Here is an 18,459-nt window from a genome sequence, read left to right as displayed (position 1 = left end):
TTATAGATAGGTCTCGGTGAGATACAACGGATACAGAGAGAGGGGGCGGAATGTCCCCAATTATTTAGGCTTAAACCGGATAAATGAGTATAGCGGACTACATTGCTTCCTGCTGCTCCAATATACAGGGTGAGATAAAAAAAAACTGCAACAAAGTCAAACGCCATAATTTTTACATTTTTTTTAAATTTTATTGAATGAAAGCAAAAAATGTCGGAAATAGCATCAAATTTTAGAATAAGTTTAGATTTGTTCGAATTGGTCACCTTTGGCACGAATTATGGCCTTAAAACGGCCAATGAAACCGTCACACGCTGCCCGAATATTGCTCTGTGGTATTTTGACCCATTCCCGGCGACACTTTCGTATTTGTTAGTGCCAACCTTGCTTTCCACAATACTTCAGACACAAAAATCCAACGGATTGGTATCCGGAGATTTTGGTGGTCATTGTGCGTTGGAAATGAAGCGATAAACCTCATTTTGTAACCATTCTTGGGTAGCGCGTGCTGAGTGTTATGGTGCTGAGTCCTGTTGGAATGTCCAAGGTCTGCGGCTAAAATACACCCTCCAGAATATTTTCGTGATAATATTCCGCATCTATTCTAATGCCACGGTTGATTAATACGAGCGGAGAGCGAACATCGGCTGTTATGGCGGCCCACACCATCACCATGGCCGGCGCTTGAGTTCTGGTGGCTAACGGAAGGTGCACATTATCAGCTGACCTCTTTGGCAAGTAAACACAATAATTTTGTTTGCAGTTTGTAACTGCTGAGCAACGAATGTTTTCTCATCGTAAAAAACCAAATTCGGCCGTTCACCACTTTCGGTCAAGCGAAGCCACTTTTTAGCTCTTTTAAGCCTATTTTCTTTCTGCTGCGGTGTAAGTTTTTGCACTTTTTGGAATTTCAATGACTTTACCCCGTGATCTTTTTTTCAATATATGCCGAATGGAATATTGCGATCTGTACAGCTTACGAGCCCTTTTTCGGCCATTGCGACGCGGGTTTCGATTAAGTCGCTTCTTTACATTTCGAAGCATTTCTGCTGATGTTGTTTTCTTCGGTCCACTTTCTTGACGTCAGGCTACGCTACCTGTATCACGGTAACGAGCGATGGTACGAAACACAAAAGATTTATTCACATTTAAATGCTGGAGTGTCCTAACTATAGCCACTTGTTGTTTTCCAGCCAAATATAAATTCCATCACGAATAACTTTTTTTCTGGACAATTCTCACCAAAATTATTTTCTACGCTTGTAAACAATATAATGAGCTGTCATTGGAATAATTTTAACAGCTTTCGGACGAGTGGCTTAGAAATGACAGCAGTCTGGAGTAGGTTGCAGTTTTTTCATCTCACCCTGTATAAGTATTCTTTCATGTTGTTAAAATTTTATGTATTGTTCACCTGTTTGTTATCCCATTATCTACTCTTCCCGTCTATAGGCTTTGATGACTTGCTTTAAATGGCAGCTCTGGACTGACTTTAATGGTATTTTATTCTTCCTTTGAAGATATTTATATAAATATGAAATATCTTTATTATAGCATAATGAAGAACATATGAAGTTTGTACTTCCGATCTGCATTCAAAAATAGTTTTATTGTTTTGTAAAATTTTTTCGATATTAAGTCATTTCTTATACATTACTTATTTTATTAATTTTATGCCTATTTATAACTTCATTTGTTACAAATACCAATTTTTTGGTTTTACAATTTCTATTTTTATTTTGTATTATTTTGCTTTCCGAAAACAAACAAAAAACATCCTGTCTTCTTGTAATTCATCCCCCACCAAAATATGTAAATGCATTGTTTACCTCTCGCGCCTAGAAGGTTTTAATAACGACGATGTTGAGTGTGCTGAAATTTTAGCTGCTACAGCTACGACCACTTCCATGACGGCAGTTGGAAATGTTGCTGCAACCTCAGTTATGAGTTGTAATAATGGCAATGCTTCACCTTCTTTAACCTTAAAAGAGCTTTTACTATTGCAAAGACAGCGTTTAGAAGAATCAAAACAAAATTTTTTTCTTTCCTCTTCACCCTCATCGTCGTATGCCCCCTCACCGATACCGCCAATGATAGCTGATGAAACGTCGACAGCAACACAGATTGCAGTAGCCACGGGGATAAATGAAGAAGATATTGGCATTGATGATAATGCGGAAAATACAAAGACGGGTGATAATGAAGCCAGCGCTGACCAGGTGGTGGAAGAGCAAATAAATCAAACAAAAATCAAAGATTCATTGGAGGTGGTGGTGGCGGCCAGTAAACGAGACACTCCCAAGGCCGGTAATCGTAAAAAGTGCCAAAAGAATATTCAAAAGTCGCCTTCGAGCTCATCGTCATTGCATTTATTTTATACGAACATAGTCAATAAGATACCATACACCGGAGGTGGTGGTGGCAGTGGCCGGAAGCATCTCTCCTCGAATACCGATGATGATGAAGTCGATGGTGGCGTATGTGATGTCAGTGGCGGTGATATTAGTGACGATTACGACCATTGTGATGTTGGGGATTCGGAGGATCCCTCCAAGTCCCATCGGCGTGGCATCGAAACGAAAACAGCCGAAGTATTAAGCGATGAGAGCAGCGGCCGTGGTGGCCAGCAACTAACACCCGGTACTGGTACGGGCAGTGATATTGAATATCATGGCGATATAGAAGGCGAATCCACCCATCACGAAGGTTTCTATGAAACCTCCGATACGGGCGGTGAACTGACCAATACCGATGACATTGATATTGATTCAAGCATGAATCTGCTTAGCAATTTAAGTTGTAATAGTAGTAATAGTAACACATCCATAGAGAAACGTATTAGTTTAAATAGACATAGAAATGCGCACAATCTCCAGCTGTCCGCGGCAATGGGTTTCACGCCGGGTACCCCGAGCCGGCCCAAGCGCGGTTCAGCCAACACTGCCTTAGGTGCGTTTGAGAGTACGAAACAAAAGACTGCAGCCAAGCCGATACCGGCTCCGAGTAGAGGTCATCGTCATCCGGCATTGAGTTCCCCGAATTCCAGCGATTGTTCCCCAGCCTCACCAATTCCACCGCATCCGGCCACAGCGCCCCATCCCTTGTCGCCGGTGGGTCGTAGCAAATCATTTCAGGAACCCGGGGTCAAACTGCATGCCCAAAGTCCTGGAGGTAGATACAAGAAATATGCTCGCTTCTTTCAAAGGCGACGTTCGAAACGCTCCAATGCCTCGGGCGGTGGGGCAAAAGTGGAGGGCAAAAATATCCACAGCAATTATAGTCTTGATACCATGTATCAGAATATTGAAATTACCATTCAGGATGAGGATGGCAACTATCAGCCATATGATGATAATTATGACACCTGCGATCGTCATCGCAGTGATGACCATTTGGGCGATGCCGACGAGGACGATGATGAGGAAATTCTCAAAGAGTATTCACAGCTACTGGGCAGCCGGCTAAGGCCCTATCACCACCACTCGGCCATGTATGACAGTGCTGGTGGTGGTATACACAGTGATGATGGTGGTGGCGGTGATATCAGTGATGGTGCCAGCAGCCGCAGCCGTTCTAGGCTGAGTGATAATGAACATGTCTTTGGCAAGCTATTGAAGCGCATGCGCCGCTTTTCGATGGGTTGGCGCAAGCCACGTTATCACAAACGTAGAGGTGATTTGATTTTCTTCTCCCTATGATTTTTATTAAAAATTGTAATATTTATAATTTTGTTTCGTTTTTTACGTTTTGTATAGTAAAGTAAATAAAAATCAAAATTTTCGTATTGTTTTTATTTTTCAATTAACCGCATTTGTTTTCTTGTATTTTGTCCCTGAAATGTTTTGTTAGACAATTTTTGTTTTGTTCCTACCCATTTGTTGAACCTTTTTTATTTAGTTTGTTCTGTTTTGTTTTTTTTATTTTGTTAAACAAAATTAATAATCAGCTAATAATCATTCATTGTCGATAACCATGTTTTGGCACTCACCGTATACTCAGACGTTTTTTTGTTCATTACGCAGCAAACACTTCGTAAACTTAACACAAATTCATATCGTCCTCTGTTTTTCTCACAATCAGTCCTTACTAACAATCAAACAACTATCATTCATGTCTAAAACTCCAAACTAACAAAAAATCAAGTGTGTTGAATGTAATTAAATACTTGTATAATAACGGAAGCATGATTCCAATGTTTATTAGGTATTTAGACTAATATGCAAAAAAAAAAAAAATTAAAACTATTTCAAAAGCATGCAAATAACTCGGTATCATATGTGGGATATTACCAATATATGAATTATTTTTAATCGTATGTAGAGAAAAATCCAGAAATAGATAATACTAGATATCGATGAAGACAATATTTCAGGAAAAATATTCGTAAAAAGTAATATTTATTAGGTAACCTATATTATATTATATTATATTATATTATATTATATTATTATATTATATTATATTATATTATATTATATTATATTATATTATATTATATTATATTATATTATATTATATTATATTATATTATATATATTATATTATATTATATATATTATATTATATTATATTATATTATATATATTATATTATATTATATTATATTATATTATATATATTATATTATATTATATTATATATATTATATTATATTATATTATATTATATTATATTATTATATTATATATATTATATTATATTATATTATATTATATTATATTATATTATATTATATTATATTATATTATATTATATTATATATATTATATTATATTATATTATATTATATTATATTATATTATATTATATTATATTATATTATATTATATTATATTATATTATATTATATTATATTATATTATATTATATTATATTATATTATATTATATTATATTATATTATATTATATTATATTATATTATATTATATATATTATATATATTATATTATATTATATTATATTATATTATATTATATTATATTATATTATATTATATTATATTATATTATATTATATTATATTATATATATTAATTATATTATATATATATATTTATATTATATTATATTATATTATAATTATATTATATTTATTATATTATATTATATTATATTATATTATATTATATTATATTATATATTTATATTATATTATATTATATTATATTATATTATATTATATTATATATATTTATTATATTATATATATTATATTATATTATATATTATATTATATTATATATATTATATTATATTATATTATATTATATTATATATATTATATTATATTATATATATATTATATATATTATATTATATTCTATTATATTATATTATATTATATTATATTATATTATATATATATTATATTATATTATATTATATTATATTATATTATATCTATATCTATAAAAGAGGAAAATGTTTGTATGTTTGTTTGTTTGTTTGTTTGTTTGTTTGTAATTTATGGACTCGAAAACCGCTGAATAGATTTTCCTGAAAATTTCCATATATACTGCAACATCACCTGAAAGTAACATAGGCTATATACATTTTTGAATTTCCACTTGGAACTGGAGATATAGCATCAGAACCGGAGGTACCTCCCAAAAATTTAGATTTTATATGCACATATCTATTGATTGGTTGAAGATACAGTCTCCAAATTTGGAATACGTAACGGAATTTGGAACAAAAATAAGTTTGCCAAATTATATTGAAATCGGTTCAGATTTGGATATAGTTCCCATATATATTTTCGGCCGATTTCAAGCATTTGATGCACCAAACACGCTATGTATCCCCAATTTCAATGAAATTTGAAACGTGTGATAGATTTTATCTAAAAAATTGATTTTCCAAATTATATTGAAATCGGTTCAGATTTGGATATAGCTCCCATATACATTTTCGGCCGATTTCATGTATTTGGTGGACCAAACACGACATGTATTTCCAATTGTAATGAAATTTAAAATAAGTAACGGAATTGGGAGCCAAAATAAATTTGTCAAATTAAATTGAAATCGGTTCAGATTTGGATATAGCTCCCATATATATTTTCGACCGATTTCATGTATTTGATGCACCAAACACGCTATGAATCTCTAATTTCAATGAAATTTGGAATGTGTAGCGGAAATTAAAACAAATATACATTTGTCAAATTATATTAAAATCGATTCAGATTTGGATATAGCTCTCATATATATTTTCGACCGATTTCATGTATTTTATGCACCATACATGATATGTATGTTCGATTCCAAAGAAATTTGGAATATGTAACGGGATTTTGATTAGAAAATAAATTAGTCAAATTATATTAAAATCGGTTCAGATTTGAATATAGCTCCCATATATATATTTTTCCGCCGATTTCACATATTTGATGCACAAAACACGATACGTATTTCCGATTCCAACAAAATACAAAAATAAATTTGACAAATTATATTCAAATACGCTCAGATGTGATTATAGCTCCCATATATATACTCAGCCGATTTCACATATTTGATGCACCCAAAGCGAGAGAGACAAAATCTGGCACCAGCAAAATTGCCAAATTATATTGAAATCAGTTGAGGTTTGAATATAGCTAACATATATATTTCGGCCGATTTCATACATATTATGCACCAAACACGATATATGACCGATTCCAATGAAATTCAGAATGTGTGGCGGAATTTGGTTATAATAATAAATGTGATAAATTAATTGGAAATTAGTTAGGTTTGGATATAGCTCCCATATATATATTCTCGGCCGATTTCACATATTTGACGCACCAATTTCAATGAAATATGAAAGGTGTGGCGGAGTTTGGTGTAAAAGTAATTTTTTTAAAATTATATTTAAATCGGATCAGATTGGGATATGATTTTAATAAGAACCATTGACCCAAAACGCCTTAGGCTAACACTAAAAAACAACACAACAATTTATTTGAAATACGCTTATTACGGCGAAGTATGTTGCTATCTCGAATTCACTAACTGCAATAGAAATGACACTCTACTTAAAAAAATGCAGTTTCCTGCACGCTTGGTATTTGCTATGAAATAAATAAATCCAAAGGACAAATAAATCCAAAGGACAAATGTATGCATGTCATGTTACTGCTTTTGTAGTGATTTTGTTTATTAACGCATTAAATTAGTGCAATATTTTTTTTTTAATTTTTAAATTTGTTTTCTTTATCCAACATATATTCGTAAATAAAATTTTGAATGCATATAAAATCAAAAGGGGTAGCGAAGCGCACCGGGTTCAGCTAGTTATATTATATTATATTATATTATATTATATTATATTCGGTATAGAACATATCTCGCATGAAGATGATATGTATTGGTCCGCTTCTTCTAGTACGTCTCGCTCAAAGAGTTAACTTTTTAGTCATCAATTTTCATAAAAAGCGAGATTATTTCCAATATCCAACTACACTAATTGCAATGTTAATAATTGGAATATGCGGGCTGATGATACTGAGGTAAATTTCAAAACAAGTAGAAAAACTAAATTCGGCCGGGCCGAAGTCTCACCATTAGGTAAATAAAACATTTTTATATAAAAGTATCTTGAATTCACTTCAAACTACAAATACCAGTGAGGCCGTTTGGATAATGCAGTCAAATTTTTCAAAAAACCATAATATGAGTGAGTCCGTTTTATGGGGGCCATGCCAAAATGGGTACCTATATGGACAACTTTATACTACAAAAATTGTTATCTTTTGTGATTCTGAGTTCAAATTTGAAACAATTTCGTGGCAATATGTGACTCAATGTTCTGCCGCCGAAGCAAGAATCTATTATGACCTACAAATACCAATTTTTAGACAAATCCGTGAAAAATATGGCAAAAATCAAAATTAGCTCAAAATGCCCTGAAACAGACTTCGTCCATTCGGGAATAACTCTAGTTTAGTAAAAAATCTTGGGAAAATGTGGCAAAAGTCATCAAAATATCGAAAATCGGGAGGTACCATTATATGGGGCTATACAAAAACGTGGACCTATACATACAATGTTTCGCCACATGAGCTAGAACCCATTATGATCCACAAATACTAATTTTTAGACAAATTCGTGGGAAAATGTTGCAAAAAGCATCAAAATACCCAATATCTGGGAGTACCATTATATGGGGATATATAAAAACGTGGACATATGCATATAATCTTTCGCCACCGGAGTTAGAACCCATCATAACCTACAAATACCAATTTTTAGACAAATCCGTGAAAAAATGTAGCAAAAATAATCAATATATCGAATATTGGGAGGTACCGTTGAATGGAATCTATACCTAAACGTGGACCTATACCTTCAATGTTTCGCCGCACGAGCTAGAACCCATTATACCATACAAATATCAATTTTTAGACAACTCCGGGGAAAAATATGGCAACAGTCATCAAAATATCGAATATTGGGAGGTACCCATACATGCAATGTTCTGCCTGTGAAACTAGAACCCATTATGACCTACATATACCAAAACGTGGATCTATACCTTCAATGTTTCACCACACGAGCTTAAACCCAATTATACCATACAAACAATTATACCATACAAATGCCAATTTTTAGACAAATCCGTGGAAAAATGTGTCGAAATTAATCAAAATGCCGAATATCGGGCGATACCGTTTTATGGCGACTGTACCAAAACGTGGACCGATATATCTAATTTTCAATACCAACCATCCTAGACACAATACAAATTGTTCTGTCAATTAATGTGAGCTGTAAATCAACTTAGAATTTTATGCTGATTATGAATGTATATACTTTATGGGTACCACGATGAATATTTAGGGAAGCTACAAACATAATGACAAATTTAATATGCAATCCTTTCCAAGGTGGAGGGTAAAAAATAATCAATAACCTTTAAAATAAAATTTGTATCAATTCTACTAACTGGAATTATGTAGTTATTAACAAAACTTAACGATTGAATGATTTTTATGCTAACCCAATTGGATATTCTATAACATTACATATTACAATATTTAATAAATAGAAACAAAAAGAATTATTTTTAATATATTTGTATGTTCTAAAAATATATATTTTTTCTTGAATTATCTAAATTTTCTAAAACTATTATATCTTTTCCTATTACTAACGCACAGCTCGTAGTATATCGGAAGAATTCAGTAGCGGTGATGCTCCACGCTTCAAAGATGAAGAGTCGGTGGATAAGAACGAGGCAATGTCTGTGGTGGCGGGCGGTAGTGCAGCTGGTTGCAGCAGTGGTGGTTCATCTTCACATTATCGGCCCGAATCGGCATCGGGCCATAAATCTGATAAATCGGACAAGGAGAAGGAGAAAAAGGAAAGAGAACGTGAAGAAAAAGATATTGGTAAGAGCATTGTTTTTTTTTTTTTTTGAATTATTTTAAATATTGAAATTCTTGTTTTGCGTTTTTTCATTTGCAGAAGCCATCAAGGTCTTTGATGGCAACAATTCATTTAGACGCCAGCTATATCGCGTCATAACGGTACCTCGTACATATACCTTGGAACAATTGTTAACAACAGCATTGCGAGCATTTCATATATCACGTGATCCCAGTGTAAGTTTATGTGGATTAATTTTTACGTTAAGATCGATTAAGTATATCCAGCTCTGCATTTTCCGTTTAAAATTTTATATGTATGGAAATCAGATTTCCATTTCTGATTTGTATATATAAAAGGGATATATGTAATATGAGGGAATGAACAAAATTGCAAAACTAGTAGATTCTTGCAAGTTTTTCCTTTTTCGAAAAGACTAATTGAAAAATGTTTACCTTTTAAACCGACAAGTCTTCAAAATCTTTCACTTTGAATCTTACCCAGGAGGATTTTAATAAAAACATTGCACAATGGACCCACATCATTTTTTTCTGCCCAACAATATTTCAGAGTCTCCATATGTAAACCCATCCTAGACACCGACAGTGATCCAAAATATATACCATTTAGTACTTTTTTGAACAATTGTAGTACTCATTTGCAATACTACCAGATATGAAAAGGGACCACAATATCAAATATCGGGTTTCCAGCTCAATATCAGATTTAGTATTCTTCGTAAAATTTTAGTACTCATTTCTAAAATTGTTCCATATCTCAATTCTAGACACGAATATAAAATTCCATAGTTTCAGCTCTATCCCGGATTTAAAACTTTTCGTACAATTATAGTATGCATTTCCAAACCCATGTCTAAATCTAAATCCCAAACTGCAACAGAGACCTCAATATCAAATTTTAAGAATTTTAGCGCTATCCATTCACTCAATATCAAACTTAGCTCGCATTTTCAAAACAATCTACATCATTCCATTCTAGATACCCTAAATGATCCAAAATTAGATATATCCCTTCAAATAATTTGGTACCACTTAGTACTATTCGTACAATTATAGTACACATTTCTAAAACCACCTCCAAATATCAATTCCAAATAGCAACAGAGACCTCAATATCAAATTTAATGATTCTCTTTACACAATACCCAATATAGCACACCTTAGTACTTGCCCAAACAGACACCAACGCACAGTGGTCGCTGCCATTGGCCAAAATTCAAAAAATGAAAATCAGATATTTATTGTCAAATCTATACACATGAACTCTTAAGAGGTTAAGCTTTTTAGAAAACATAATAATCTTGGCTTCATTGCAACGGGACACTTCGAAAATAGCATCAAAAAAGAGAAAATGTAGTTAGTTGCTTTTTCAGTGGAATCAGTAAAAAAAAAGAGTAAAAATAGATCTGTATTACAAAATTAAATACATTTTAAAATGACAATTTTTTGCATAATTTTTGAAAAGCAAGGTATTGACTTATTTTTAGTGCAGTAATTTGTGTGTTTGGTAGTTGTGTATAATATAGACGATGTGAGTGTTCTGAGTTGCCTTTAAGATTAATTTTGAAAATAAAATTGGATTTCAGTTAAAGTTTTAATTGTTTTTTTTTCTGAATCCCCCAATGTGATTTTTTTCACGCCATTAGTAATGGTCCTAAGATTCAAGAAGTGCTAATTTAACTTTCAGATTTTGTCAGATTTGTATGTTATGCCCAATATATTGAAGAGACTTCGCTCCAATTTTGTCAGTTCTATGGTGCTAGTGACATAGAACATGTTTTTGTTGTTTGGGATTGATAAGGATATAATTGAGGGGTGTTCAATAATGTTACCTGCATTGTCTTCTGGGTATAATATTAATGTCCAAAAATTTAAGGCCTTTGCACTGAAAACGGCTAAAGAGTTAACAAATAGATATCCATGGCACTATCTTTCACCCACAGCTAAAACAAATTTAATACAGGGTTGCCCATATTCGACGGACCCATCTGGCAACGCCATAACTTTTGACAGAGATGTCACATCGCTTAATGACATACCGCGTTTGAAGCGTCAGTCCAAGCAGATTTTTACCATGAACCAATACACGCCACGCGAGCGCTCTGAAATAGTTGAAATTTACATTCAACAGAAGGAGTCAATTGTGAAAACTTAACGTGCTTTTAAAACTTTAAAAAATGTGAGAAGTGCGCCTTCTAAGAACACCATTAAGCGTTTATACGAAAAATTTTCGACTGGTAAGGCTCTTTCTGATCCGAAGAGGCCATATAAAAGTCGACCAAGGCGATCGGCCGAGAATATCGCTACGGTACGAGCCAGTGTTGAGAGGTCCCCAAGAACATCCCAAAAACGCCGTTCTCAGCAGTTGGGCATGGCTTTACAACGGATTATTCGCATTGATTTGCATTTGTTCCCGTACAAAATTCAGTTGATGCAAAGAATGTTGCCTGCGGACAAGCCTCGTCGATTGGAATGGGCCCAAAGGGCCCAAAGGGCCCAAAGGTCCGTCGAATATGGGCAACCCGGGATTTGTATAAAAAATACTTCTATTCTTGAAGGTACCTTTACAGCGGGACTCTACCTGAAGGCGGACCGTTCCATATAATTTTCAAAAAGACTATTTTTTAGCTCTTTAGAACGTAAAATGTCAAATAACAGAACAATCTAGTGTAAAATGTGACAAAAATTGGGCAAATAACCCTTATTCGGGAGGTACGTTGTAAGAGGACCATGCCAAAACATGCATCGACCATATCCATTTTGTCACATTTTTAATTTTTATCCCATCAAGGTACCATAACCAAAGAATCATATTGATATCTGCACTGAAAGTATTTTTGGCCGCTGTTCCCATACGACCTCGACCACTGTGCAACGGTGACATCGATATAATACTTCAGCTCCATAGCTTCACCCAATACCAAATTAAGTACTATTTAGTATATTTAGATTACACATTTCTAAAAGCACCTCCATATCTCAATTTCAGATATCAACCCAGACCACAGTACCATTTAGTACATTTCGTACAATTATAATACACACTTCCAAAACTACATTCATATGTCAAGGCTACACATGAACATTGGCCCAAATATAAAGTTTCAATCTGTTCCAAATTTTACCGAATATAGTACTATTTCGTACTTTTCGTAAAACACATTTCCAAAATCACATTTATAAATCAAACTTACTTTTTAACCTCGATTTTCATACCAAATCTTTCCGTTCACATAATACCAAATGGTACCGTTTTAGAAGTGTAGTACCATCTTTAGTACGATTTTCCAAAACACTTCTCTAGATTACAATGTTAAAATATGATTGAATTATTACAACAGCTGAATCTATCCTGCACTCATAATGAATCAGAAATTCTGGAATTCCAACTGAAATATTTCGAAATACCTTTATTTATTTTTCGAACTAGATCTGAAAAGTGTGTATTCATTTATAATTGTTTATTCGGGTATTATTTGAGAATCGATAGTAGCGGATTCGAAGTTATAATTTTCGTTCGACTAAAGATTTATAAGATTTAGTCCGTTGTTTTTTGGCTGTGTTAAAATCAATTAATATACTTTCAATACTCAGATTAATTGAAAATATCTTAGTATCGATGAAAACTTCGTGTCTCGTTAAAATAGGCGAACTGTCGTTATTTTACAATTTTTTTTTATTAAATACCAATATTTTTTTATATTTCAGGCATTTTATTTAACCGATTTATATGCGCCCGTTGGCATGGAAGATTCTGCCCTACAAGATCCAAATCCTGTATTAAGCTTAAATCACATGGAGGGTAAACGACCAGCTATATTTCTTCGGTTTCAAGACAAGGACAATGGTTTTGTTCGTGTTTATCCTGGCAAATTGCAGTGCTCACTGGAGGAGCCATATGTTAGTGTTCCTGTCGATACTACGACCACTATTAAGGATTTGATACGTGATGCTCTAGATCGGTTTGGTTTACAGGATAATCCAATCGATGATTACAGGTGGGTTTCGTTTTTCGAAATTCTCTCCTATTTTATTTTTAATTGAATGAAAATCTTTGCCTTTAGATGTTCCCAAGTATTATTAGATAGCGGTGTCACCGAACGCATTTTATCCTGGAACGAACGCCCATGGAATATTATGAAACAAATGGGCAAGGACTCGATACGTCAAATGGAATTGATGCGTTTCTATTTGCAACACCGACAAGATCCCCATGGTCCGAATATTGCCCTGTTTGTGGGCAATCTCGATCCGGGCAAGTCTCAGCGAAAATATGAAGATTTTCTCAATAAATATCTAACGGAAGATAGTAAATTTACAAGTATTGGTCCAATCTATTATGAGTATGGTTCGGTGGTTCTAACTTATGAAGATGCCCAGAAGGCGGTATGTGAAATGAAATAATTTCCACCTTATTTTTTGTTCTTTACTTATTTCGTTGTGGTCTCTTTTAGGTGCGAGCTTTCTACATACTACGTGAAGTACGTTGGGATGGCAAGGACTTGTTGGTAATGCTTTTGCCAAATATTGAACCCAGCATGGTGCCACCCGACATAAATCCCTTATTGGTATTTGTAAATGTCAAATCTGGTGGTTGTCAGGGTCTAGAGTTGATATCGAACTTTAGAAAACTACTTAATCCATTTCAAGTATTCAATTTGGAGAATGGTGGTCCATTACCAGGGTAAGTAGTAATGAATATTATAAAATGTTTGATTTCGGATTTTTTTAAGTTATTCGCCTTAATTTCCAAACAAATCAGGTGAAATTTGACGGGTTATCAGTTTAACTCAGTTCATTTGTATTTAAAAACAAATAAAGAAGCTGTATGTTCAGCCGGGCCGATCTTTGAATACCCTCCACCATTTGTAACGATTTTGGCAATTTTCAATAAAATAAAATCCGTTAAAATTCTGTTAAAATCTTAAAAATATCGAATGTTGACGTTATATTAGGGTCTATAAGACGACGACCTGCATAGGCAACTTTTGTCATTAACCATTACAATATTCAAATGTGAAACTTGAATAAAAAAATTCGGTGAAAAATGTAACTAAAATCATCAAAATTCGGAATATATGGAGGTACCGTTATATTGGGGCTATACGAAGACGTGGACCTGCACAGACAATTTTCTGACATAGGTTGTAGTAACCATTACGAACTTCAAATACCAAATTTGAAACAATACAGGTGAATATTGTCGCTACAATCATCAAAGTACCGAATATCGCGAGGTACCGTTATATGGGGGCTATAAGAGGAGGTGGAGTTGCAGAGAAAATTTTTGTCATAGGCTGTATCATCCGTTACGAAATGCAAATACCAACTTTGAAACAATTCCGGTGAATAATGTCGCTAAAATCATCAAAATACGGAATATTGGGGAGATACCGTTATGTAGGGGATATACAAAGACGTGGACTTGCACTGACAATTTTCTGACATAGCCTGTAGTAACCATAACGAACTACAAATAACAAATTTGAAACAATTCCGGTGAATAATGTCGCAAAAATTATTAAAGTACCGAATATCGGGAGGTACCGTCATATGGGGACTATATGAAGAGGTGGAGTTGCACAGACGCTTTTCTGTCATAGGCTGTAGCATCCGTTACGAACTTCAAATACCAAATTTGAAACAATTCCGGTAAATAACGTCGCTAAAATCATAAAAATACCGAATATCGGGAGGTACCATTAATGGGGGCTATATGAAGAGGTGGAGTTGCACAGACAATTTTCTAATTTCTATTCCCATATATGTGATAATTCCTACAAGAAATTACTAATAACTTGTCATTTCTTACAGATTGTACGTTTTCCGTCACATACCCCATTATAAGATCTTGGTTTGTGGTGGCGATGGTACAGTGGGTTGGGTTCTACAGTGTTTGGATAATGTCGGACAAGATTCGGAATGTTCCAGCCCACCCTGTGCCATTCTACCGCTGGGAACTGGTAAGTTATTCTCCCTCTCAAATAACATTTAAATAATTGAGAAAACAAAACTATTCCACCCCAAAATTTAGGCAACGACCTGGCCCGAGTCCTGTGCTGGGGTTCTGGTTATACGGGTGATCAAGACCCTCTCAGCTATTTGCGTGAAGTTATCGAAGCTGAAGATATACGCTTAGATCGTTGGACCGTTGTCTTTCATCCGGAAGAGAAGCCCGAGGAACAGATACTTAAGGTTCCCACGAACACTACCGGTAAGAAGAAGAAGGCTCATCAAGCACATCTATCGCAACAAACAGATCAGCATCATCAAGAACCGGCCATTACATCGAGTGAAAAATCAGGTCTTTTGATTACACAAAATTTCTTTGTCACTCTCTATATATATATATTCGTATATATACTCTATATATATATCTCTATGTATTTTCTACTCTACATACTCTTTCAAAATCGTAAAACAAAAACAAATATTCAAAAAAGAAAAAAAATTTGTACAAGTTCAAAAAATATATTTTGGTTAATTGCGTTTGATTTTGTATTAATTTTTCAAATACAATATTCAAAACTCGTACATATTTTTTTTTGCAAATACTACAACTACATTTTAAATTTGTGTATATGGATTTTGATATGAATTCAATGTGTTTCTTAAAAAAAACCAAAATTAAAACTTTGTTTTGTGTGTTTCACAAAGAAAGAGGCGTGTGCATCATCTAGAACACTAATGACCTTGAAAATAACCTCTGAAAAGTGTCTGATAAATGTTGTTGTAATTGAAATTCTAGATATGAAGGCCTTGCTAAGTGTCAAATATCCAGTGAAGGGGATACATCACACTGTGTACATAACAAACATTGAGAAAAATAATAAATAAATTTCGAAAAATTATTCTATATCTCAATTGTACCCCATGATGTGATGTGATTTGCATAGACCCCCCTTCTCTTCGTCTGTTTTAATATCCTGTATAATAATTTCTTGTTTGTTGTAAATGACATATTTGTTTTGTGTAAACTTAACCAAACATAAAAAAAACAACAATTTGAGTAATAACAAAAAATCTATGACGAGTAATTGGTCAATGAAAAAACCAGAAAAAAAGAAAAAATAAAACCGAAATTAAATGGATGAAAAATGCTGTGCTAGTTTTGATGTGATCATAGATGTTTTGCTTAAAAAAAAAAACTGTTTTAATTTTTTACAATTTTTTTTACCAATTTTGCATGCCTTCTGTTCATAATTTTTGTAACATACATACATACATATACATTGCATACATACATATATTAAAGTAAAGATTGTTGTGAATTTTAATAGAAAGCTTATGTTGAGGTAATAAAATTTTTATACCCTCCACCATAAGATGGAGAGCATATTATTTTTATCATATCGTTTGACCCTAGGCCATATTAAAGTTAAAAAGTTGTGAAATTATTAACTTATTAAAAATTGATCCGTTATTAACGATTTCGTTTCTCGAATTCATATCAAGTTAAAGATTAAAATTTTTAATATTAATACATAAAATTTGGAATAGATTTTTGCAATACTACTCGGATGTATGGGCTATATCGGCCCGCATTTAGATATATCCCCAATACCTTCTAATTTTCGAATTTTGAAGGGTATGATCCGAATTTCTAACCAACAGTGGGATTCTCTAACTCATTTTTTGAGTTACAGACAAAAATCGGTTATTTTGAAACCCATAATTTTGATATAAAAAAGAAGAACTTACCAAAAATGTAGTTAATTACCGAAATTATAAGCATTTTAATTTTACCGACTTTTGTCGGTAACTTAAAAATGCGTTAGAGAATTCCACTACAAATCACCTGAAAAACGATATATTGGTTTCACTTATGCCAAAAAAAATCTAACTCCTAGAATAATATACAATGTAAGCCCACTTTTTGTTATAGGGTCTATAAAACAGCACTTGCTGCTTCTCGATATGTGTGAGTTAAAACTCCAATTTTAAACCAAATCAACACAATCTCAGTACATGATACAATTCCTAAAAAAATCGATATATCCCTCATATAATGCAACTTCACTTTTAAGATATTTCCAGGATAACCGATTTGAGAATAAATAAAGTTTTAACATTGTGAACCGTAAAACAAGTTCTGTTGGGATAAAAGATAAAATCATACTTTTACTAACCAGAGATCTTACATGAGTATGGAATTTATCGGCCCACTCTTTCTGATACCTTTCCCACGACGCACAAATGTGTGAAAACACAGAAATTGAGGTTAAATGACAAAATTAAATTCGTTTTATGGAATACATTTTTTCAAACTATACTTTTGTACTCCAGTGTCAAAGCCATACATAGTTTAGTTTTCCAAAAAAAAAACAAATATTTTAAAACTAGTTCTTTTACTTCTTACTCGACTTTAATACCATAATGAAAAACTACGATAGAAATATTTAAAAACTAATTTTAAATTTTTGTTTAAAATTCTGTATTTAGGTTTTTTCTTGAAGTTGTATGAAAACCTAAAATTATAACCGATTTCAAATTATATTCTAGAAAAATTGTTGTTGATTGGCTTGAATTATAGATGCAAATTTTTACATGTATGTATGTATGTGTATATACTTATAATTTCTTAAATTGCATGAACATTTTTTATTTAACTTAATAATATATTATTATATGAATTAGCAAATATTATGCCAGATAACATATTTAATTAATGTTACATGATCAGAATCAGTATTTTTAGGATTTTTGGCTATTGGAAAGTTGTACATTTTGTAAAAGTCTTATACACACCAGTACAAAACGTATTTAACACATATAAAATGTAATACAGGGTGAGATAAAAAAAAACTGCAACAAAGTCAAACGCCATAATTTTTATACATATTTTTTTAACTTTATTGAATGAAAGCAGAACAAGTTTGGAAATAGCATCAAATTTTAGAATTAGTTTAGATTTTTTCGAATTGGTCATCTCTGGCACGAATTATGGTCTTCAAACGGCCAATGAAACCGTAACACGCTGCCCGAATGTTGCTCTGCGGTATTTTGGCCCATTCCCGGCGAAGCGCTCCAGTCCAACGGATTGGTATCCGGAGATTTTGGTGGCGAAGCGCTAGCTTGAGATG

The 18,459-nt window shown here is 32.9% G+C and overlaps 1 protein-coding gene across 11 annotated transcripts in view; it reads left to right on the top strand.

The window, feature by feature from the left end:
• Positions 1-18,459, top strand: part of LOC101893201 (diacylglycerol kinase theta) — an 85,172-nt gene that overhangs the window by 45,447 nt on the left and 21,266 nt on the right. For 5 of the 11 annotated variants that reach the window (XM_059123173.1, XM_059123147.1, XM_059123157.1 and 2 more), the window contains exons 8-15: positions 1,843-3,672; positions 9,149-9,379; positions 9,456-9,592; positions 13,085-13,374; positions 13,441-13,762; positions 13,831-14,060; positions 15,191-15,339; positions 15,411-15,680. In XM_059123173.1, coding sequence (XP_058979156.1) covers positions 1,843-3,672; positions 9,149-9,379; positions 9,456-9,592; positions 13,085-13,374; positions 13,441-13,762; positions 13,831-14,060; positions 15,191-15,339; positions 15,411-15,680 — 3,459 coding nt within the window. The remainder of the gene's footprint in view (positions 1-1,842; positions 3,673-9,148; positions 9,380-9,455; positions 9,593-13,084; positions 13,375-13,440; positions 13,763-13,830; positions 14,061-15,190; positions 15,340-15,410; positions 15,681-18,459) is intronic. The other 6 variants (XM_059123183.1, XM_059123168.1, XM_020036537.2 and 3 more) reach the window with 4 other exon arrangements.

Source organism: Musca domestica, unplaced genomic scaffold (assembly GCF_030504385.1).
Source record: "Musca domestica strain aabys unplaced genomic scaffold, Musca_domestica.polishedcontigs.V.1.1 1, whole genome shotgun sequence".
NCBI lineage: Eukaryota > Metazoa > Arthropoda > Insecta > Diptera > Muscidae > Musca > Musca domestica.
This window is presented reverse-complemented; position numbering and strand designations above follow the sequence as displayed.